Source organism: Papaver somniferum, chromosome 9 (assembly GCF_003573695.1).
Source record: "Papaver somniferum cultivar HN1 chromosome 9, ASM357369v1, whole genome shotgun sequence".
Taxonomy (NCBI): domain Eukaryota; kingdom Viridiplantae; phylum Streptophyta; class Magnoliopsida; order Ranunculales; family Papaveraceae; genus Papaver; species Papaver somniferum.
This window is the reverse complement of record NC_039366.1, coordinates 66,745,671-66,770,534: the sequence shown is the minus strand read 5'-3', so window position 1 is coordinate 66,770,534 and position 24,864 is coordinate 66,745,671. Positions and strand designations below refer to the sequence as shown.

At 37.1% G+C, this 24,864-nt stretch overlaps 1 protein-coding gene and 1 pseudogene across 1 annotated transcript; one reads left to right on the top strand and one right to left on the bottom strand.

Annotated features, from left to right (window-relative positions):
* Positions 1-16,069: 16,069 nt before the first annotated feature.
* Positions 16,070-16,548, bottom strand: LOC113307969 (annotated as a pseudogene).
* A 1,093-nt stretch (positions 16,549-17,641) lies between these two features.
* On the top strand, positions 17,642-24,656 carry LOC113312065. Its single transcript, XM_026560831.1, has 5 exons — positions 17,642-17,709; positions 21,229-21,362; positions 21,450-21,529; positions 22,176-22,231; positions 24,435-24,656. The coding sequence occupies exons 1-5, from the start codon at positions 17,642-17,644 to the stop codon at positions 24,535-24,537; spliced, it is 441 nt and encodes a 146-aa protein (XP_026416616.1). The 3' UTR covers positions 24,538-24,656.
* The last annotated feature ends 208 nt before the right edge of the window (positions 24,657-24,864 follow it).

Genomic DNA, 24,864 nt, shown 5'->3' with positions numbered 1-24,864 from the left:
GCCTCCGTTCTCAGCCATCAGATCAGTTCTCAGAAGCATCCGATGGTCGCTCCTTCATAGAGCATCAAAATCTGAAGTCTCTGCCAAGCACCACAGCGCTGAAATTCCAAGCCTTCAGATTAGATGGTAGTTGAATCCAACGGTTGCTCCCTTGTTGTTCATCGAAGTTTGATATCTCCGCCTTACACTACAGTACCTAACTCCATCAAGTACCGTTCGTTTCGTTGTATCCCTTCATCCGACGGTCGCTCCTCGCTTGCCTCCGCATCACCGTCCGATCTACCTACCAGCTCCACATCCCACGGCTCATCCTCGCTGTTCATCCAATTTGATGAAGCCGCCTAACACCCTAGCAACCGAACCTATACCAGCTAACCAAACCCCCCCCTTCTTCCCAAAACAGTCGAGCCCCCCTTCCTTCTCCTCTGCAGAAAATCCACCGTACACCACCACCTTCTCCACCTCTGCCACCAACTCACTGCCACCACCACACCTCCACCATCATCACCCCTATCTTTCTCCATCATTACCCCCTTGTTCTAGCCTCCTATTATATAGTTTTCTCCCCTAATTTCTCTCTAAAAACCTAGGGAAGAAATCAATAAAATAGGACGAGTTGGAAAGATGCAATTGAGGCATGGGACGGAGCAGGTGAACAAGGAAAATAATGGGTCGACGATTGAAGTGTCAAATCACATGTTTGGTGAGTAAATTTCGAAACCCTAATTGTACTGTCATTGGAGAAAATTGGGGGAAAACCCTAAATGTGTCTGTGGGTATAAATTGGGACTGTGGGTGTGTGTGAGAGGGTATGCTTGGAATAGCCAGCATCCAGGACTTTCATGTCCTGTTAATGTTTTTAATTTCAGTTCAATTTCATTTATGTTCATGATTGTTATGTTCCTGTTGATATGCATACTTTTAGTTTCCTGTTATTTTCCTGTTAATGTGCTTATGTTAAATGTGTATGTTTTAATTTCTTGTTTTCAATTCCTGTTAGTGTTGTTCACTGTTAATGTGTGATGTTCCTGTTGATAGTTATCCTCATTGCTTTGTCACTGTTAGTGCCATGTCTAGTTTAGTGTTAAGTTTGTGCACTGTTAGTTTGATGGAATGCTAGGCTAGATACATTTGAAGCTTTGATTTGATTGTGCAATGGAAGAAATCAGTGCTCATAGCAAGCTGATTATCTTGCCATTCCTTGTGTATGCTTAGGTTGCACTGTTGATTGAGCATTGGGAGAAATTAGTGCTCATAGCAAGCTAATTCTCTTCCCATTCTTTTAGAATGCCTGTATTCTTGCCTTAGCTTTGCTCATTTTAGTTTCATTCACATCCCTGCCCTTGGCCTTAGGCCTTGGTTCATCTTGTTTTGTTCTTTGCTTTTGCCATGTGTTACCCTGTTTGTGTTTCCTTTTGTTTATTTTGTTAGCTATTTTCTTTATTGCATTATCTTTGCTTCACTGCATCTCTTTTGCTTCTCTTATTCCACTGCCCTGTTGTTTCTTCCCTGTTGCTTTTGCCCTGTTGTTTCTTCCCTGTTGCTTTTGTCCTGTTGATTGCATCTCTTGCCTTGCTGCATTGCACTGCTGCATTGCATTGTTTCCTTCCCTTGTTGTTGTCTGCTGCTGCACCACTGCTGCACTGCTTCCTCTCCTGCTGCCATTCCTTGTTGCAGCTGTTGTTTTCCCTTGTTGCAGCACTGTTGTTAGCCCCATCTGCTACTGCTTGCATCTGCTCTGCTGTGCACTCAAGCCCAGAGTACAACTTGGGCTCCTCAGAAGACCAAAACCAAAGCCCAAGTTCATTATTAAGGCCCAATCCAATTCAGGCTTAATCAAAAGCCTAAGTTTAAGGCCAAAGCCCATTTTCATTTCAAAGACCAACTGAGCCCAAGCTCAGTTCATTTTATTATTATCAAACCCATTAGCACTCAAAGCCCAATTTAAGCCAAAAGGATTCATAGCCCAATAGCAATTTAGGAACCCAATTAGCTAAACACTCCAAAACACACCCGATCTCTGTGGATCGACCCGTACTTGCACGAGCTACAACTGACGACCGTGCACTTGCGGTATTACTGTAGGCCCCCGTTTTCATTGCGCTTCATTTTATACATATCTCCGGGCCCACCAAGTTTTTGGCCCGGGGATAAAATTTCTATACCCTTTTCCAGGCCTGCCAAGTTTTTGTCTCTACACTTTTTCTTTTGGGTTGATCCTCAACTCTTTAGATTGTTAGTGTATGGTGATTTTTTTGTATATAATCCAGTAGATAAAATTTCTTAAAAACCCTTTTGTTCCTTTTGTATATATTTTGCTAATCCAATATGATCTCGGCTGAAATATGTTGGATTTTTGCCTTGAATAACGGAGTTTTAATTCTGCTTTCGCCGAAATCGGGTATTCTCTCTCCTTTTACTCTACTCAGCATGTCCCTTTCCATATGTTGCATTTTAATTCTTTCCATATTTTGAAACATTGAGGACAATGTTTAGTTTAGGTTTGGGGGTATAGAGTAGATACCATGATAATTTGCTATAATTGAAAACGAACTCCTTCTTCTTTTTGAAAAAATTGAAAAATTCCAAAAAAATTAAAAAATCAAAATTCAAAAAAATTAAAAAATGAAAAATCATAAAAAATGGAGCTCATTTACCTTGAAATGTTGACTCTTGTGCAAATATGTATTTTTATTAGGAGTCTTAGTCTAGATATTTAGGCACCCTGATTCTAGCACAATTCACATAGTGATAAGAAATTTGCACGCGCACGATCTATCAATACATGTATGGCCTCGATCTTCAAGGTGTTTGATATGAAGTTACGATTGCCAATCACTTTAGAATACTGAACGAAACTTGACTAGCTTGTTCTTTGGTTGGTTGGGATAGAAGGTGGAGGTTACATTAAGAAAGACAACCATCGAATTTAACTGGGTGCATCAAAAAGGGCTACCTCTTGCAAAGTGTCATGTAATCTTTTGTTTCCTTTTGTAATTATATCAAAAGTGTTTCCTTCTTCCAAAAAAAAAAAAAAAAAAAAAAAAAAAAAAAAAAAAAAAAAAAAAAAAAAAAAAAAAAAAAAAAAAAAAAAAAAAAAAAAAAAAAAAAAAAAAAAAAAAAAAAAAAAAAAAAAAAAAAAAAAAAAAAATCAAGTATTTATCAATTCCATCATCTCTTGTTCCAAAAATAAAAAGAGAATAGTCAATGTAAATAAGAGTCATGTAAATAGTCATCTTTTGTTGTTTCATTGTAATAAGCAAGGAGGGTGTATGCCATTGATGTACAACGCGAGAAATTGTGAAATACCTCCAACTCATTCACAATTCTCGTAAAGTCCGGACAGCTAGCTAGATTTCGACCTCAGTTCTTAGCCTGAGAAACTATCTCTTGGTGATTAGTAGTCATGACTTCAGATCTTTCTTTACACATGTGTAGATACACTTTACACTCTTATCACATGTCTTTTTTTGTTATCAGTGCTAGGATTGTGCCTTTGATAGCTAGATTGACATCTCCATTTTGTTGTGAGCTTAAACTGTTTTGCACATGTCACATTTGATGGAATATGAGCTTATATTTTGTCCTTAGGTTTTGTAGGCACACCTCTGGTAAACCTTCACGAGACTTCAACTCGTCCACTAGGGACACTTAGTGGTTTAAAAGGCTTAGTGCATACGCTAAATGCATTCGAGAGACCAGCGACAGTGGTATAGTTAGGATTTCCTTAGTTTTGTTTTACTTGAGGACAAGTAAAATTCAGGTTTGGGGGTATTTGATGAGTGCCAAATATTGTATATATTTATCCCTTTTTGTTGGCATTTAACTCATCTTTTATGCATTAATTCTACATTTTATCCCATATTCTGTATTTTCATTGTTTTCAAGAATAAATATTTTTATTAATTAATTTTGCATTTTTAGGTAATAAATAAAGTCTGGATGACTTGCGGAGCAAAAAGAGCAGAAAAGTAGTGAAAAAGCCGGGAGAAATCACGCAAGGAAGCCGCGAAGAATGGTGCGCACAACCTCATTTTCTACACACAAAAGCGCCTCCGTTCTCAGCCATCAGATCAGTTCTCAGAAGCATCCGACGGTCGCTCCTTCATAGAGCATCAAAATCTGAAGTCTCTGCCGAGCACCACAGCGCTGAAATTCCAAGCCTTCAGATTAGATGGTAGTTGAATCCAACGGTTGCTCCTTTGCTGTTCATCAAAGTTTGATATCCCCGACTTACACTACAGCACCTAACCTAATCTAGCACCGTTCGTTTCGTTGTATCCATTCATCCGACGGTCGCTCCTCGCTTGCCTCCGCATCACCGTCCGATCTACCTACCAGCTCCACATCCCACGGCTCATCCTCGCTGTTCATCCAATTTGATGAAGCCGCCTAACACCCTAGCAACCGAACCTATACCAGCTAACCAAACACCCCCCTTCTTCCCAAAACAGTCGAGCCCCCCTTCCTTCTCCTCTGCAGAAAATCCACCGTACACCACCACCTTCTCCACCTCTGCCACCAACTCACTGCCACCACCACACCTCCACCATCATCACCCCTATCTTTCTACATCATTACCCCCTTGTTCTAGCCTCCTATTATATAGTTTTCTCCCCTAATTTCTCTCTAAAAACCTAGGGAAGAAATCAATAAAATAGGACGAGTTGGAAAGATGCAATTGAGGCATGGGACGGAGCAGGTGAACAAGGAAAATAATGGGTCGACGATTGAAGTGTCAAATCACATGTTTGGTGAGTAAATTTCGAAACCCTAATTGTACTGTCATTGGAGAAAATTGGGGGAAAACCCTAAATGTGTCTGTGGGTATAAATTGGGACTGTGGGTGTGTGTGAGAGGGTATGCTTGGAATAGCCAGCATCCAGGACTTTCATGTCCTGTTAATTGTTATGTTTGTGTTTATTGTTAATGTTTGTGTTAATTGTTATGTATGCTTGGAGTAGCCAACATCCAGGACTTTCATGTCCTGTTAACTGTTAATTTCTGTTAAATGTTAATTTCAGTTCACAGTTCAGTTTCATGTTCATGTTAGATTTTCATATCTTGTTAAATGTATCCTGTTAATGTTTGTTATTACTGTTAGATGTTTGTGTTCATTGTTGATGTTTATGTTCACTGTTATGTTAAACTTGCTAAACTTGCTGTTAAACTTGCTGTTAGTTAAATGTTCATTGTTAATACTTGTGTCCTGTTAATGCTATTCTTTCCTGTTGATGTTTGTTACATGTTCACTATTGTGTTTAATTTACTGTCACATTTCCTGTTAATGCTAGGCTAGATATCTGTGAAGCATTGATGTAATTGTGCAAAGGAAGAAATCAGTGCTCATAGCAAGCTGATTATCTTACCATTCTTGTTGTATGCTTAGGTTGCACTGTTGATTGAGCATTGGGAGAAACTAGTGCTCTTAGCAAGCTAGTTTTCTTCCCATTCTTTTAGTATACCTCCTGTAATCTTGCCTTAGCTTAGCCTTGCTCATTTTAGTTTCATTATCATCCCTGCCCTTGGCCTCAGGCCTTGGTTCATCTTGTTTTGTTTTGTTTTGTTTTGTTTTTGTTCACTGCTTTATTGCTGTTTAGTTTTTAATCTGTTTAGTTTTTGCCTCACTGCCTTGTCTGTTGCTTCTCTGTTTCCTTCTTCTTTGCCACTGTGTTGCTTTCCTTTACATTGCTGCAACTCTGTTGCTTCTCTTATTCCACTGCCTTGTGCTGTTGTGCACTTGCCTCTGCCCTGCAGTACTGCTGCTGCTGGTGCCTGCTGCTGTGTTGCCTCTGCCAAGCTGTTGCTACTGCTTGCATCTGCTCTGCTGTGCACTCAAGCCCATAGCTCAATCCCATTGAGCCCAAAAGCCCAAAACAAAGTTTAAGACCTAAAGCCCATAGTCCACATTTCTGAGCCCAAGCTCAGTTCAGCCCAACAGTTCCAAAGGGTATTCAAAGCCCATTGATATTCAAGACCCCTTTGGTATTCAAAGCCCATTAGCAAATTTAGAACCCAAAATAGCTAGAAACTCCAAAACACACCCAGTCTCTGTGGATCGACCCGTACTTGCACATTTGCCACTTTCGACACCGTGCACTTGCGGTTATAATTTGTAGGACCTTTTAGAAGCCTACCAAGTTTTTGGCGCCGTTGCCGGGGATTGGTGTTGTGTTTTTCTTTAGCTATTTTGTATTTCATTTCATAGCATTTGCATCTGCATCTGCTTCACTTCATTTGCTGTTGGACCTGCTGTTCTGAACCTGTTTTTCCTCTGCTGGGACGCCACCAAGGAAAAGAACCAAAACCCAACTGGGTTTTTGCAACAATATCAGAGCAGCTGGGCTGTGCTAAAAAGGTAAGCCTAAACCCATTCCATTAAGAGAACCCAACCTGTGGGCTTCCAAATTTCTTTAATTGTGGGCTTGTAATAATTAACCCAATTTTTTGGGCTTTTTATTTTTCTAGTTTGGGTTTGTAATAATTTATTTTTGGGCTTGTTTGTTTAATTTGTGGGCTTGTATTTATTTTGTGTGGGCTTGTTTAAATTCTTCCATTGGACTTGTATTTTGTATTCTGGGTTTAAACCCAGCTGAGCTTATAACTGATTGTGGACTTGTATTCCACTCAAGAGTGGACCTCGAAACCAAAGTTTTAAAACAAACGTCGGGCCTTAACCAACTGGGCCAAATTAAACTTTCAAAATTAAAACTTAGTGTTTCGTGGGCCGCGGCCTTCCTTCCATTCCATTAGAGGACCAACAGTGGGCTTGCTCCCAATTTTAAAAACCAAATTTTCATCTTGCTTCCATTTCAAAAACCAAATTTTATTTTCTTTTAAAAAAAAAAAAAAAAAAAAAAAAATCTTTTGCTCCCAATTTCAAAAACCAAAAATTTCTCCCATAAAAACCAAAGTTTTCCAAATGTTTCCCTAAAAACCAAAATTTTTCTTTTTCCCAACAAAACCAAATTTTTCCCAAAAAGTCCAATCCCATTAAAAACCAAATTTTCTTAGTTAAAATTCCTTTTGTATATATTTTTTGTGCTCATCCATTGTGACTCCGAATATGTTGGAGTTTTGCCTTGAATAACGGAGTTTTAATTCTGCTTTCGCCGAAATCGGGTATTCTCTCTCCTTTTACTCTACTCAGCATGTCCCTTTCTATATGTTGCATTTTAATTCCTTCCATATTTTGAAACATTGAGGACAATGTTTAGTTTAGGTTTGGGGGTATAGAGTAGATACCACGATAATATGCTATAATTGAAATCAAACTCCATCTTTTTGAAAAAATTGAAAAATTCCAAAAAAATTGAAAAAATGAAAAATCATAAAAAATGGAGCTCATTTACCTTGAAATGTTGACTCTTGTGCAAATATGTATAATTATTAGGAGTCTTAGTCTAGATATTTAGGCACCCTGATTCTAGCACAATTCACATAGTGATAAGAAATTTGCACGCGCACGATCTACCAATACATGTATGGCCTCGATCTTCAAGGTGTTTGATAGGAAGTTACGATTGCCAATCACTTTAGAATACTGAACGAAACTTGACTAGCTTGTTCTTTGGTTGGTTGGGATAGAAGGTGGAGGTTACATTAAGAAAGACAACCATCGAATTTAACTGGGTGCATCAAAAAGGGCTACCTCTTGCAAAGTGTCATGTAATCTTTTGTTTCTTTTTGTTATGTATCAAAAGTGTTTCCTTGTTCAAAAAAAAAAAAAACAAAAAAAAAACAAAAAAATCAAGTATTTATCAATTCCATCATCTCTTGTTCCAAAAATAAAAAGAGAATAGTCAATGTAAATAAGAGTCATTTTGTTGTTTCATTGTAATAAGCAAGGAGGGTGTATGCCATTGATGTACAACGCGAGTAATTGTGAAATACCTCCAACTCATTCACAATTCTCGTAAAGTCCGGACAGCTAGCTAGATTTCGACCTCAGTTCTTAGCCTGAGAAACTATCTCTTGGTGATTAGTAGTCATAACTTCAAATCTTTCTTTACACATGTGTAGATACACTTTACACTCTTATCACATGTCTTTTTTTTGTTATCAGTGCTAGGATTGTGCCTTTGATAGCTAGATTGACATCTCCATTTTGCTGTGAGCTTAACTGTTTTGCACATGTCACGTTTGATGGAATCTGAGCTCATATTTTGTCCTTAGGTTTTGTAGGCACACCTCTGGTAAACCTTCACGAGACTTCAACTCGTCCACTAGGTACACTTAGTGGTTTAAAAGGCTTAGTGCATACGCTAAATGCATTCGAGAGACCAGCGACAGTGGTATAGTTAGGATTTCCTTAGTTTTGTTTTACTTGAGGACAAGTAAAATTCAGGTTTGGGGGTATTTGATGAGTGCCTAATATTGTATATATTTATCCCTTTTTGTTGGCATTTAACTCATCTTTTATGCATTAATTCTACATTTTATCCCATATTCTGTATTTTCATTGTTTTCAAGAATAAATATTTTTATTAATTAATTTTGCATTTTTAGGTAATAAATAAAGTCTGGATGACTTGCGGAGCAAAAAGAGCAGAAAAGTAGTGAAAAAGCCGGGAGAAATCACGCAAGGAAGCCGCGAAGAATGGTGCGCACAACCTCATTTTCTACACACAAAAGCGCCTCCGTTCTCAGCCATCAGATCAGTTCTCAGAAGCATCCGACGGTCGCTCCTTCATAGAGCATCAAAATCTGAAGTCTCTGCCGAGCACCACAGCGCTGAAATTCCAAGCCTTCAGATTAGATGGTAGTTGAATCCAACGGTTGCTCCTTTGCTGTTCATCAAAGTTTGATATCCCCGACTTACACTACAGCACCTAACCTAATCTAGCACCGTTCGTTTCGTTGTATCCATTCATCCGACGGTCGCTCCTCGCTTGCCTCCGCATCACCGTCCGATCTACCTACCAGCTCCACATCCCACGGCTCATCCTCGCTGTTCATCCAATTTGATGAAGCCGCCTAACACCCTAGCAACCGAACCTATACCAGCTAACCAAACACCCCCCTTCTTCCCAAAACAGTCGAGCCCCCCTTCCTTCTCCTCTGCAGAAAATCCACCGTACACCACCACCTTCTCCACCTCTGCCACCAACTCACTGCCACCACCACACCTCCACCATCATCACCCCTATCTTTCTACATCATTACCCCCTTGTTCTAGCCTCCTATTATATAGTTTTCTCCCCTAATTTCTCTCTAAAAACCTAGGGAAGAAATCAATAAAATAGGACGAGTTGGAAAGATGCAATTGAGGCATGGGACGGAGCAGGTGAACAAGGAAAATAATGGGTCGACGATTGAAGTGTCAAATCACATGTTTGGTGAGTAAATTTCGAAACCCTAATTGTACTGTCATTGGAGAAAATTGGGGGAAAACCCTAAATGTGTCTGTGGGTATAAATTGGGACTGTGGGTGTGTGTGAGAGGGTATGCTTGGAATAGCCAGCATCCAGGACTTTCATGTCCTGTTAATTGTTATGTTTGTGTTTATTGTTAATGTTTGTGTTAATTGTTATGTATGCTTGGAGTAGCCAACATCCAGGACTTTCATGTCATGTTAACTGTTAATTTCTGTTAAATGTTAATTTCAGTTCACAGTTCAGTTTCATGTTCATGTTAGATTTTCATATCTTGTTAAATGTATCCTGTTAATGTTTGTTATTACTGTTAGATGTTTGTGTTCATTGTTGATGTTTATGTTCACTGTTATGTTAAACTTGCTAAACTTGCTGTTAAACTTGCTGTTAGTTAAATGTTCATTGTTAATACTTGTGTCCTGTTAATGCTATTCTTTCCTGTTGATGTTTGTTACATGTTCACTATTGTGTTTAATTTACTGTCACATTTCCTGTTAATGCTAGGCTAGATATCTGTGAAGCATTGATGTAATTGTGCAATGGAAGAAATCAGTGCTCATAGCAAGCTGATTATCTTACCATTCTTGTTGTATGCTTAGGTTGCACTGTTGATTGAGCATTGGGAGAAACTAGTGCTCTTAGCAAGCTAGTTTTCTTCCCATTCTTTTAGTATACCTCCTGTAATCTTGCCTTAGCTTAGCCTTGCTCATTTTAGTTTCATTATCATCACTGCCCTTGGCCTCAGGCCTTGGTTCATCTTGTTTTGTTTTGTTTTGTTTTTGTTCACTGCTTTATTGCTGTTTAGTTTTTAATCTGTTTAGTTTTTGCCTCACTGCCTTGTCTGTTGCTTCTCTGTTTCCTTCTTCTTTGCCACTGTGTTGCTTTCCTTTACATTGCTGCAACTCTGTTGCTTCTCTTATTCCACTGCCTTGTGCTGTTGTGCACTTGCCTCTGCCCTGCAGTACTGCTGCTGCTGGTGCCTGCTGCTGTGTTGCCTCTGCCAAGCTGTTGCTACTGCTTGCATCTGCTCTGCTGTGCACTCAAGCCCATAGCTCAATCCCATTGAGCCCAAAAGCCCAAAACAAAGTTTAAGACCTAAAGCCCATAGTCCACATTTCTGAGCCCAAGCTCAGTTCAGCCCAACAGTTCCAAAGGGTATTCAAAGCCCATTGATATTCAAGACCCCTTTGGTATTCAAAGCCCATTAGCAAATTTAGAACCCAAAATAGCTAGAAACTCCAAAACACACCCAGTCTCTGTGGATCGACCCGTACTTGCACATTTGCCACTTTCGACACCGTGCACTTGCGGTTATAATTTGTAGGACCTTTTAGAAGCCTACCACGGTCGTTCCACTGAGTTATTTCTTTTGGCCCCACTGGTTTTTTCTGCGGAATTGGTACAGTGAGACCTCTGCGTTTGTGCCCTCGGGTTCTCACGATGGATTTCTTCAAGACGAGCATACTTCTCAATAATTATTCGAAGATCTCCATCTGTCTTAGGTACGATTCCGTGGATCTCAACAAATAGTGGACTCATTCGGTCTAATCCCCACTTGTAGCAGTTGATGCTTACTACAGGATCCACACTCCCTATGGCTTGGCAGATCTTGTGCCATATGTTGGTGTATTCCCTCGTGTTCTCCTTGTTACCAATTGCTAGAGAAAAAAGTTTATCCATTCCGGTGTTGACAACTTTGTTGTACATGTAGGTTCTCAAGAATTTCTCTGTGAGTTGATCGTAGGAGTTGATGGCATCAGGTGGCAGGTTGTCAAACCAAGACAAAGCCGATCCCTTCAGACTTGATGGGAAATACCTACAGAGGACGGCGTCGTTTTGACTCCATCGGGCTAAGATACGATTATAATACCGGATATGTGCCGCGGGATCACCGGATCCGTCATAGCATTCAAAAGTTGGGACATGGCACTTTAACGGAATGGGGGTATTTGCCAGGCGATGAGTTAGGGGCGTGGAGTTAGCTTCTTTCATCACCTCTTCAAGCCTTCCTCCGCCTTGTCTGGCTTTTAACTGCCTGATCTCAGCCATCATCTCATCACACAGCTCCTCCATTGCGCGGTAATATCCCACGTTCTCATGCTCAGTTGAGCGTTTCTTTTTCCGAACTTCACTGTCATAATAGTCTAAGTCTTCGGCGGCATATTCCAGATCGGATGCACTGCTTCCCCTAGCGGTGTTTGCTAGGATGATTCTTCGGTCTCGATTAGGCTCTGGTGCTTTAGAATTTTCTTCGTCCAGTTGTTGGCTAGTATTCGTGCTTTGGGAAATCCTATCTTTCAAGTCTTGGTTCTCCCTGGATAGAAGAGCTACGGCATCTGCGTAGACCTGCTGGCTCTTTTTCAATTCTTCGATCTCTACCATCAGTCGGTGAGACTGGTTTGATCCCTGATTGGGAGTTCCGGCTTGTACCCCTACGGCCATAGTTCCCCCTTCGTATATTGTGTGTATTAAGGGTGGCAGAGGATCAGTTTCAATTGTTGGTATCTCCAAGTTTGGTCCCCTCGGTTGAGCTTCCACCCGTTGTACTAAAACCACTGGTATGGTTTGATTCTGACCGTTGGTTGACGGCATTCCGAAGACTGGTGGATGTGCGGGCCGATGTGTCATAGATTCTGCCACCCCTTCTATTTGTTGATGGATTTGGTTTGAAACCAAAGTCTTGTTAGCTTCTTAGCCTGGAGGGCCGCAACAGTTGCGTTGTTCTTTGTGGCTGCTGCTTTGAGAGCCGCGGCTGCAATGGAGTTAGTGTTCATAGACGAGGTGATTTCCGCAGCATCCTGTCTCTGAGTAGCTGTTTTAGCTTTGTCTCCTTTCTGCTTGCTTCGGGTCATGAACGGGGTAATCCTCGGTGTCTCCTTTGATGAGGCTTTGGTTTTTCCTGCCTCTAGTATCTTTTCCATTTTTAGTCTTTTTTTGCATAGGGGAATAAATAAAGAGAACCACAGATATCCACGAGGATCGGGTTAGTGCCATTCGTATCCGAAAAATTATTGGAATAGAAGGAAATGAGCTGCCCAAGGGCCTTAATAAAAGAGAAACATAAAGACTCCATCGGTCTAGTTTTCGCAATACAAATCCTCTAATAAACAATCATGGACCTTGTTTTCAGACTACTTTTGAAAAGGAAAACTCTTGAAAAGGCAGATCCGTCGAGAGAACTCATGAATCTGGATTATTAAGTCTTAGTTTTAAAAGAAAAACGCCTCACATGCAAATCTGTGATAGATAGCCGTGGATGTGTCTGCTTTGAAATGGTGTTTGTGAAAATGAAGACCATGAACCCAGAATAAAAAAGGTTTTGAAAGCACGCTGAACCAAGAATAAAAAAAGGTTTTGAAAGCACACTGAACCCAGAATAGGGCACAACCATAATGCGCGTTTAAGGTGAAATCACAGGATAAGATAAATCTTTTACCGGGACAAAGTCCCTGTTTCTAGCGCCAGATTGTGAACACATAAATCACGAAGCTATCCACGTGTTCACAAAAAATATTCGCATACAGTCTAATTCTAGAATTGTACGTTGTATGTGTAAGGGGGATGATTATATCGATTCATCGACTCGAAGCCTTCGAGCTTGTCATTGTCTGGTCGAATATTATCATAAATAATGTTCGTATAAATGAATAAACAGAGAATCAAGTATAAATGTAAAGCACATGAAGTTCAACGCTGAATGTAAGGTGCTGAAATGTAAATAAGACAAAGATTTACGTGGTTCGGCACTAAGGCCCACATCCACGGAGCTGGTGTTTCACTATGTATTGAATGGTTACAAAGATAGTCGAATGACTTTAGAGTATACATAGGTCTACGGAAGTAGGGGGACTACTTACTCTTCCTATTTCTCTCGCCTATATTCTCATATAATTGCTCTGGATTGGTCGACCCCTTCTCTCTTAGTGGAGAGGGGTATTTATAGGGTTGGAACGTGGGTCCTACTTCTGAGGTTCCGTTGTAATCTTATCTTCTTGTGCTTTTTGCCCATTACGCAGAGGTCTTCGGCATATGCCGCGGCCTGAGCTTGAATACGAAGGGTTATCCTCGCCTCATCCACGAGCTGATTGACACGTGTATATCTCTTTGGTATTTAATGCAGGTAGATGGATATCTGCTCGTGTCAGGCAAGTGTCTCTTTGTCTGGTCACATCTGTGTCAGTCAAACTTCCTCTCAGCCGTTGATCTGGGATCTTCCTCGGGATTGGGTGTATTAACACCCAAGGGGTATTATCTGGTGCTCCTCTGAGCCATCATACCTCTGTGATCCTCGGATCTGCTGACCGGTGGCATCTTCTGATGAGATGCTTGCTATCATGTTTTGATATCTTGTTTTGCATGCCTTCCACGTGTCTCTTTCTGTACACGTGGTGGATGATGAAAGGTGTACATACAAGTTACACATAATTTGGGAAGTTAAAATCCTACGTTTTATAAGTCTTGGGCAACCCTAATTGCAGGACGGTTTTCGAGGTTAGTTATAGTCTCATGGATTTCAACATGGTATATATCAGAGTAGGCATGTGATATGTCATTTGACCGCACATCACTCCACCTCACCCGATTTAATGTCCACATGTTAGAACCAACGAGGCTACACGTGAGGTGGCATGTTGAGATTATATTAGTCCACACAATTTGGGAAGTTTAAGATTCTGTGCTTTATAAGTCTTGGGAAATCCTAATCTTGCAACTGGTTTTCGAGGTTAGTTAGGCCCATTGACTTCAAAAGATACTTTTTGATATCAGCTGGTGGCAACAACCATTACCTTTGCATCTCTTACATATTTACTTGATGGTGCATTATCAACCTCATATCAAATACTCCCTCCGTCCCTAATTAGATGACCTACTTGGTTTTAAATTTTGTCCCATAAATAGATGACCTATTTCACTAATCAAGGGATATTTCTAAAACTACCCTTTTAATTGATTATTTTTTCTATAAGAAATATGTATAATTTGATAGTCCTGTTTATATTCGTTGCATAAGTGTTTTAAAATGCTTTTCAACGGTATAAAATTTATAAAAAACCGTGGTATAGTTTAAGAGATAAATCGTTTCTAAATTTTACTAATTATTCCCCATAAGGGTATAATTGTAAAAAATAGTTAAATATACTCCACTTTTCTCCTTGCCTTAAAATTTGTGCAAACTACAACTAGGTCATCTTATTAGGGACAGAGGGAGTAGATCGAACATGTCATTGTAGTATTTTCATGAAGATCTGAGAAAATTAGATAATTGAAGTCGATTATTTTAAATACCATTGTAGTATTTATTATTTTTATGAAGATCTGAGAAAATTAGATAATTGAAATCGATTATTTTAAATACCATTGTAGTATTTTCATGAAGATCTGAGAAAATTAGATAATTGAAGTCGATTATTTTAAATACCATTGTAGTATTTATTATTTTATTTTAGTAGCAGTAGTACCAAGAGTGGTGCTTGAATGTAGTTTGTGGTGATATTGATTTTGATTCTCAAATTGTGAAGTTCTGATTGACAACAAACCATGTAAGTGGTGCTTATATAGAGATGTTTGTTGGTATTTATAGATGATTCCTTTACCGTCGAGTATAGAAGTTTGTAGAAAGTCCAAATAAGACACTTGGGATTTGGAACGTAAAATTCTAGAGTCCTCCCGAATATGGATCAATTTTCTCGACAAAACTAAAGTTGGTGAGCCCGGAGCTAAGCAAAAGAAATAGGGTGTAAAGTGCAACTTGTTTGATTAGGCTAAATGGGTGATGAAGTCTCGTTTCCCATGGATACTTGTACTTAAGCAGCATAGTTGTGGATTTTTTTCTTTTCTTTTTTGTTGTTCTTCTTCTCATGAAGCATTCAGTTTAATGATAGAAAAGAAAAAGAAAATGCATAGATCGGGAATTCATAAACTATGAACAAGATATAAGATTATTCATCTTTAATCTACCTTTTATACATTCTAAGTAGAGATTCACATTGTTACATTGTATTTCATTTGCATTTTATTTTTCCCCAGTCAAACAACTTGTAGTTTCTTTTAAAACGATCGAACATCAAAATTAGGAAATCATAAAACTTTTGAGAAGCTCCCAAGCTCATAAGAAAAGTATGCTCAGGGAGAGAAGACTATATTAGCCTCTTATTAGACACCGATTTTGGATAGCTGGCAAATCCCAATCCGACATCCCATTATCCTGAATTATTTTGAGTCAATTTCCACCAACATCCTAGTCTAAACTCTACAGAGTGAACGCTTTATTTCTCCAAAATTTATATATTCTTTTGGGAAATACAAGTTATTCACCCATTTATGATTTATATATGTATGCAAATTTTGCAACCATTCAAAGATAATTAGATTTATCCTCATCACTTATTTATTATTTGACATACGTAAAGAATGTCCTAAAGAAACTGTAATTAGAATGATATGAACTCATACTTATTTTTCTCCCCACAAAGAAACACCAAGTCATGACTAGTTATTGTTCGACCACTTATGGACTGAATTGGAACACAAATGAATATTATTTCCTTTCCATTAGATTGAAACATGGAGAAAAAAAGGACACGCAAAAAGGCATTTCATGCCTAAATCATAAAATCGCTATGAAGACAAATTCATATTGGAGGGACATCTGATTCAACCTAAGTTAGCTAGTAACTGCATGACCCCAAATTCTCTTACCCAATTTGAACCTGAATAGTCCTTGGATTCTTAGGTTCTGGTGGAGGCAATTTCTGGATGGTAATGGTTAGAACACCATCTACACAAATAGCTGAAATTGCATCAACATTTGCATTCTCAGGCAATGTGAATTTCCTCATGGATTTTCCAATTCTTCTTTCCATCCTCACATATTTGACCTCTTTCTCATTTTCGTCTTCCTTTGGCGCATCCCTGTCACAACAAGTACATTATTATCTTCAATTTGAACTTTGATTTCCTCTGATTTTAGTCCTGGCATATCAAGTACAAATATGTACGAGTCCGCGTATTCCTTGATGTCAGCTGGTGTTGCTGCCATTGCTTTTGCATCTCTTACATACTTGGTCGATGGTGTATTCACTGATTTTCCAACCTCATGATCCGATACATCAAACATGTCTTGAAGACCCTAGAAGAAAATTGGATCATTGAAACCCATTACCCTGAAATCCATTGCTTAACCTAAATGCTTGAAATTTAGCGTGCAGTTTAGAATTATGGTGATTTTGATTTTTGGCTGCGATCTTATTTTATTTGATTGATTGAAAGTTCATGAAAGTGGTGTTTATATAGAGATGCTCGGAGTTGTTTGAGAAATTGGCGTAGAAGATGCTGGATGCTTCTGGGTAGTTCTGGTCATCTTTTTTTCTCCATCAATTCGAGAAGTTTGTAGAACAGGCTAGATTGTCTACACTAGGAATTACTGGTTAATCCAGTTTAGGAAAAACCATTTAGTGTGTAGTCCAACACTAAAATAATTCTACTCGCTGGTCCAAAAACATGTTTTTGGACCAAATATTTTAATCGTTGGTCCAAATACGTGTGGAATCTATGATAAGTAGTTTTCTAAATGCCTAAACAACCCTTCTAGTCAAATCTAATTCAGTTTTATCAGTTCGTTCTTCACAAATTGGAGAGCTCTGGCGATGGAGATTGATGGAAAAAAAAACCAGAGATTCCAACTCTCTCTACAAACTAAATCCGGAGGAGTCGATAATGGTAAATCGTCGTTATTCTCATTTCAAATTAGTACATATTGATTTTGATTCTAGGTATATGAAATATGAAAAAGATAAGATTCTTTCTAATCTCTTATTTATTTTTTCAGTTCATAGATCTGATTTGAAATTAGAACGGAGATTCGTAATCAATTTAACGCTCTCATCGTTTTAGTGTATAATTTTTGATTTTTTTCCACAATTTTAAGATCGACTCTTTGCTTATATTCGACCGATCTCTTAAGAATATACGTGGATCCTAAATGTGAATTTGGAATGATGATTAGCATGACTTAATTTGCATATCCCTATGAAATTTTCTGAAAAAAAATAGATTGACATTACGACCTAATCTTCATTGACATTATGAGACATCCTAAAGAGTTTCTTAATATGTACCATGATGAATTGGAAATTGTATTTTTGAAGCTACCGAACAAGAAATGAAACTTTCTGTTTTTCTGCATTATTTGTCGGTATGAGGTCAACGTTCCACATATTGCAGGAAAGCATACATTTTACTAAGTAACAGTGATCACCTTAACAAGTATGATACATCTCTCAGTTGGATTGTCTTATGATGATGATCATGCGTATGCTACTAAAATGAAGTGCAGGTAAGTGGAACATGACGTTCTTTTCATTTTTCGTTCTCCGTACTTGAATTTTAGTGCTTTGTTTCTAACAACATGCACCTTACTTTAATGATTTTTAAACAATAGTTTCTTGTATTTTTTTAAGTCTTAAGGATAGCACATGTGTCGTACAACATGATAGTTTTCATTTGGTTTCATGCACGAGTTAAGTATACAACAAGTACAACAGTGTCTTTTAAAAAAGGTCGATTTAAGTAAGCTTAAAAATGGCAAATAATGTATTCATGTTAGTTGTGGAGTCCAAGGTACCCGGATGTGCACTTGTTTCTTATTTGTTCAAAGATATGTCATAGACTTATAGGCTCATTAATCTTTTTTATCATTTTAATGGGTGTCCTAATACGGGGGCATACAAATGTTGTTATCTAGAGAAAGTTTTGTAGTACAAAGAGGTCAAGAAATTAGAGGGTTCAAAAATTGGTTAGATTTTCACTTAGTACATATCGATATCAATATGTACTCTTTTTGTGTGCATACAATGATTATGTTTTTACAATGGGGATTACACATTTTAGATTCTTGTTTTTTTCTTCTTCAAGACATATATATATGTATTGTGATATGTACTAGGATTTCACTCAGTTCATATCAATATGTACTAGGTTTTCACTTGGTGCATATCAATATATTGTAGGTTTTTACTCATTACATACCAATATTTACTAGGTTTTCACTTAGTGTGCATCAATATCTCTAAGATTTCACTCGGTACATATCAAAATCTACTAGTTAGATTTTCAGTGTTTGTTTTTATTTAGTAATGTGTATATGTGTTGTTATATTCATTTTGAATTAGTGGTAGAAGGATTATTCTCAAAAAACGATAAGGATGGAGGTTATTGAACTGAAACCACTTGCTAAAGAGATTTAACTGATCTAGCCTTTTTATTAGTAGCCTTTCTGAGTTTTCAGCATTGCTTATAATAATGTGGTAGATTTTTGGGTCAGTGTAGCTTGTAATTGCAGAAAACAAAAGAGAACTGATAAAAGAAAAAGAAGCTAAAGGGTGAAACTAGTGTAGTAGAATCTAACAAATACATATCAATATGTATCAGGGTTTTACTCAGTACATATCGATATGTACTGGTGCCAATACTAAGGTTTGACTCTTTGTGTTGTCTGAGCTGTTATGAGTTTCCATTTTTGTTAAGATATGCATTCTCAATAGACTGATGTGGTACCCTGTACATCCTTCCGAACTTTAATGGTATTCTAGCATTAACCCCTGCACACTACTTGATAGTTTTGATTCCAGCACTAATTATAGTTTCATTATACCTTTTTGTTGGTCACTCTTTGGAAAGACTACTTGTAGTTCACTCTCTTCTCTTTTTATTTACCACAATTAAAGAATGTGTCACTAATTAATAAGCACTTGCTAGCCTCAACTGCCGCAATGAAGTAATACCATATGAGGCAATGCAAGTGTAGCTGCAAGAAGATTCCTTATAAATTCTTTCACCGAAATCCACTGGATAAACAAATCTTGTCTCTGCATTCTATCATTAACAATGAAAGTTAGTGCTAGAGTAATATGTACCGCAGGATATGTATTGAGTATATACTTGAATATGCACTAGGGAAGAGAATGGAGATAAAGTCACTATCTTTGAAGGACATCTTTCTATTAATGATATAGAGTACGTATTTTATTTTGTCAATTGAGTACATATTTTGTTTTCTTCCATACATGCGTGTATGTAGTGCGATATCTACTAGGTTTTTACCAAGTACACATCTATATCTACTAGATTTTTAGAGTTTTAGATACACTCAGAGTATCTCACTTGTATGAGCATTAACTGATTTCAGGAAGGAGCTGCTCAAATTACTATCAATGGCTTGGTTCTGCTGTGAAGTTCTGTGACTGATCCTGTTGGACTTCATGATCCGAAAGGTTCATCGCTACTGTGGATAGGTGTAACGGTCTGCGAATGGGTCTGTGAACTTGATATTAGTCTGCTACTAAGTAAACATTGATATGTACTAGGGTTCCACTTAGTTTCACTCAGTACATACAGATATGTACTAAAGTTGGCAATCTTTTGTTAATGTCTTGTAGTGGTTATTCAAATGTTTGATATAGTTATTAATCGAATTAAACTGGTATTTAGTTTTTATTTTGTTAATATTTAAGAAAAGTAATGCTTGTATTAAGGTTTGAACTTTATGATTAACGTCTCATTTTTTATCGCAAGAATTAAAGGGGTTAACAATTTTGAATGTCTCAGCAATACACTGTAATACTTTTAAGTTCTATAATTGCCATCACTATCATTTTTACACCAGTATTTGTGAACGCAAAAATATGGAAGATAAAAATTACATTTTCAGATGTTTTTTTTTCTTTTTCTTTGATCAACAATTACATACACTAAATTGAATGAGTTTTACAAATAGATACTTTGTCAGATAATAAACTAAAAATATTACAGTACATTCAAATATGTATTATAGGAGCACCCAGCTTTTCACAGTACATATTACAGTACATTCAAATATGTACCGGCAGTTCACAGTGTCAAAAACCATCCAGTTTCGTCAGTACAGCCAAATATGTACTGCAATTTTTACTATATTCATATGCATACTAATATGTACTCCTACATATCAATCAATCACTTTTTTCTACAATACATACGAATATATTGTCGGATCAATATAAACTATTGATATTCGTACCAGTACATATCAATACGTATTACTGGATCATACATAACAAAAAGGTTCATACAAAAATCAATGAATTCTTCAAATACATATTAATATGTATTGTAGGATCAGTACATAAATAAATAAAAAATGGAAATGTTAGAAAGAAAGAAGTACAAATATTGTTGTTATAGAGATACATAACCATAGTTTCTCCAACCCCGCCATCACCACCATGCCAAAACTACTCCTTGTTTCATAAATCGCCGCCGCCAACGAAAACCCGGTGAATAATTTCACCTGTTTTCGGTTTTTCTCTTTCTCCATGGATTTCTCTCCAGATCTGTTTTCGGTTTTTATCTTTAGGTTATCCTTCTAGCTTTCCGATGAATTTGGTTTCTATTGTTGATGATGATTAGTTTCGGGAGATGATTAAGCATGAGTTTAGGGTTGAATTAGCTGTTGGTGTTGTTGATTGAGAAGAAGAAACAAGAATAGTTTTCTTCTGAAAAAGTAGATGAAGTTTTCGTCTGAAAATAAAGAAGAAGAAAGAGATATACGGTCAACACGTGAGTAGTGAGGGTAAGCTAGTAATTTTAGGTATTTTTAAACCTTTTTGGACTATCGGGTAATTTCTCTATCCTGTTGGACTATACACTAATCCCGGGTCGGGTTTTTGGACTAAATAGGAAATTTCTCTTGTCTACAAAATAAAATGGGTTTTAGTCCGACCCACAAATTGAAACCATATATATACCAGATTCGTCTGGGATCATTCCGGCAAACAGTTACAAACTTTATCTTTTATTCTTCTATCTATATTATAAGGGACAATGATGTTTTCACCAATCGACGACCATCTAAATTTTGGACATACAAAAGACCTCATAGATCTCCCACAAATTCTGATACTCCTTTGCACATTTTGGATGGAGCTCTACGGTTTGGACACATATCTGACGGTTCAGATTCAGTTACATATCGACTCGCCCAATATGTAACTGAACTACAGTATTGAACTCCTTCCATTCCTCACAATCAACTTCTAGCGTTTCTCTTTCCCCATACTTCTTCCCATTACTCCTCCCAGTCAGCTTCAGCCGTTTCCAATTTCCATCCCATTACGAAGGTATGATGCGTTACTCTTGCGTAATCAATATCCCATTAATTCTGATTTATGAAAGAAAACGATTCAGAATAATAAGGTCTTTTGTCACTCTTATTTCGGTACACTCAGGGTTAGGGTTCACCTCCTATTTTCCCATTTTCATCTGCTATTTCGATAACATTGTTTCCCCGTCATCGTCGACAAAACCAGGTTGATATACGGAAAGTTACCATTTCCTTTAGGTAAAATATGAAACGAATTTAAATAATCAATGCTTTGATATTTTGATTGGAAAATTTCGTTGTTTACCACAGAAAGAATAAACTACAAGAATAAACTAACCTAGGTAAGATTTGTTTTGCTTTGTTGGGTTTATCTGCAGTCTATTCTTCTCTCTTGATTATTTTTTAAAATTTGTGAAGAATTATGGTTAACAGTTTTCAACATTTGTGAGCACAACTTATATACATTTTCCGTTCATTTTTGGATCTTTATGATTGGGATTTTTTTTTTGACCACTTACAACTTGTACGTCATCCCCATTTTTCTCTTAATACTTTCTGTCCTAACTAATGCAGGAAACTACAATAGCATCACACGTTTCCTTTCCATTACCAAATTATATTACTAAATTACGCTGTTAACAAATTTATTTTCTTTTTGTTAGATTGTGAACCCAAATAGCGAGGCTACATCAAGTTTATTATCTATTGTGTCATCCAGGTTAGAACACTTACGAAACTGCATCTCCTCAACCCAATTGTGTTTGAATTTTTTGATTTATTTATTTAGTATTCATCTTTGCAAGGACATTGAGAATTATAATTAATACATGTCCATGACGAAATTTTTCCCTGGCATGATAGTGATTATAACCCAACGGTTCATACTATCAAGTCTGATTGCATGTTCAGACTTAGATCAAGCACAACATGTTTGTATAAATGACAGAAAGATGCTTTTAAATCTTTTATCTTAAGTTCAATTTGTTAGTAACTCGAGGTTTCTATTCCAGCATGTATATTCTCATCTCCTAATTTGTTCAGTTCAATCTCGGTGACATCTCCTAATGTCTATGAATATACGATATTGGTTTTGAATGAATTAGGAAGAACTGAAATTTCTCCGGCTATCGACAAGCATATTACAAATTTAACGATGCAATTCAATTTGGTTTCATTCTCTAAGGCAATGATGTTTTCTTATCGACGTTAGTTATAATGAATTCGGAAAATAATCCGTTTTTAATGTTTATGCACATTTCAACCTATGCATCTTCTCCCAAAAAGATATCAATAATCCGTTTATGGATTAGTATGCTCCTGAAAGCCATCGCTTAAGGTAAAGAACTTGAAGCTGACTTTGTAGAGTTGACCTATGGAGATTCTGATTTTGGCTTCAAAATTTGTTTGATTGCATAAATCTGCAATCGATTTTTATATTAGAAATGCTTGAAGCTGTTTCTTGAGTTAAAAGTCGCTAGACCCTTCTAGAGTTCTAGTTCTGTTATCTCTTTTCTCCATCGACTCCAGAAGTTTCTAGAAGGTTGAAATGAAGGAACTTCCTAGAAAATGCTAGATTGTCTCAGTTGAGACTACTAAATAAACAGGGCTTTGGTTAGCAATCCGGCCCACAAATTGGAAGCAGACAGTTCCGCTGGGTTCATTTCGGCAAAAACAGTTATAGTAAAAAAACAGAAAGAGTATTGGGAGTCTAATTACTGCATCATGTCTGCCTTAGTCGAAAGTTTTGGTTTCGATTTTCAAAAATTAAATGTAAATGTAGATTGGACTCATACAACCATTTACAGATAGATGCATACGAAATCTAAAGCTGATTAATTTTCTGCTCGGTACTAGTTTTCATTTATAATGCACACGTTAAAACGTGACAATGTTCAATCGGAAGCATAACACTATTAGGAATGATACCCATACTACATTGTCCCTACTTCAAGGCACAAGTAATTAGTTCGAGCAGTTCTTAATGTTTTCATATTTTAAGGAGGATTTTGTTAACTTGTGCACCCATGCACAAGTTAACAGTTTTTAAATATTATTATTTTTTGCCTTGTAATTATACATATTGTTGGGAATCATGATAATTCTTGGTTAAACAAACCTTGTATTAAATATACCATGTTTTCCTATTTTACCCTTTATTAAATATCACTAAATGATCTCTTCATCTTCCTATCTAGAATCATGTTCTCATGATTCTCTACTCCAACGGAATCAATAGAAAATCCTACCGGTCTAATAGATTAATAGATTGGCATGATTTATTTCAAGATTGACATGATTAACAGTATTCCGATTTAATAAGTCTGCAAAAAAAAAAAAAAATGACCAGCGCAAGCATTCAGAACAAACCTATACCAGGCTATATGTATCCCAATCTAATAAAATTAACAACAAAAGAAGAAAAAAAAATCTACTCCTGATTTGGTAAAAGTGATACCAATTTTATCACGATTCTAATATCTCGCATATATGCAAAAATCAGTTGCATACTTTATGATCTCTACTGTTATCTACTGTATGTTTTAATTTTTTTTCATTGTGATGACTCGATTCTCTTGAAAGAACTGGAGAAGAGATGATGCAAAGGTAGAGGAAGAGATGAAAGAAAGAGGAAGAAAGAGAAGATGTATTCTCTTATGCAAGGCTATTTACTACCGTAAAATTACTTGTGGAACTGGTTGGGTATATACGGAAATAAAATTCTAATTTTCATGCAACACTTATCTTACCGAGGCGCAATGAGGAAAGAATTTGTTAGAGCATATTTGAACTAGCAGATTTATGACCGTTGGATATAATAGATGTGACATCATCTAATTCCAAGGATTAACCATAGTTATCAAACAATATGAAGCATTAATTTTTCTTTCAAGTTCTAATTTAAATTTGTTGATTCATTGCAGATATAAGCTTCAAAGAACAGAGATTTATATGTATGAAGATGATCATTTATTGATACTTCATCGAAATCAAAGAATAAAAATTAATCTTTACAGATTGGAATAACTCTGTTTTGCTTCTGATCATGGAAGTGTTGTTGATTTATTGACCATTCTTTTTGTAATGGGAGGGTTCATCCGGTATTATTATTATGTAATTAGAAAGAAAATGACGAAAATACCATGACACGGGGAAAACAAAGCCACATAAAATCAGTAGATTTTGGTTTGTTTTTTTTTTTTGATCGGTCTTTGGGACTGTTTCATTTTTTTTATCAGTAAATTAGAATTTCATTAAAAAAGTATAGAAGTACATGAAATATGAACACTAATCATCTCGACCGCAAACTGACTACCCAAGGAATTAAAGACACTCCTACACCTAAACTCAATG

What these genes read in the sequence shown, in the direction of transcription:
- LOC113312065 (XM_026560831.1), top strand. Translation starts at nt 17,642, where the DNA reads ATGATACATCTCTCAGTTGGATTGTCTTATGATGATGATCATGCGTAT. An exon ending in GCTACTAAAATGAAGTGCAG is followed by an intron (nt 17,710 to 21,228) that starts GTAAGTGGAACA and finishes CTATATTATAAG; the next exon opens with GGACAATGATGTTTTCACCA. An exon ending in ATTTCCATCCCATTACGAAG is followed by an intron (nt 21,530 to 22,175) that starts GTATGATGCGTT and finishes TCTTTTTGTTAG; the next exon opens with ATTGTGAACCCAAATAGCGA.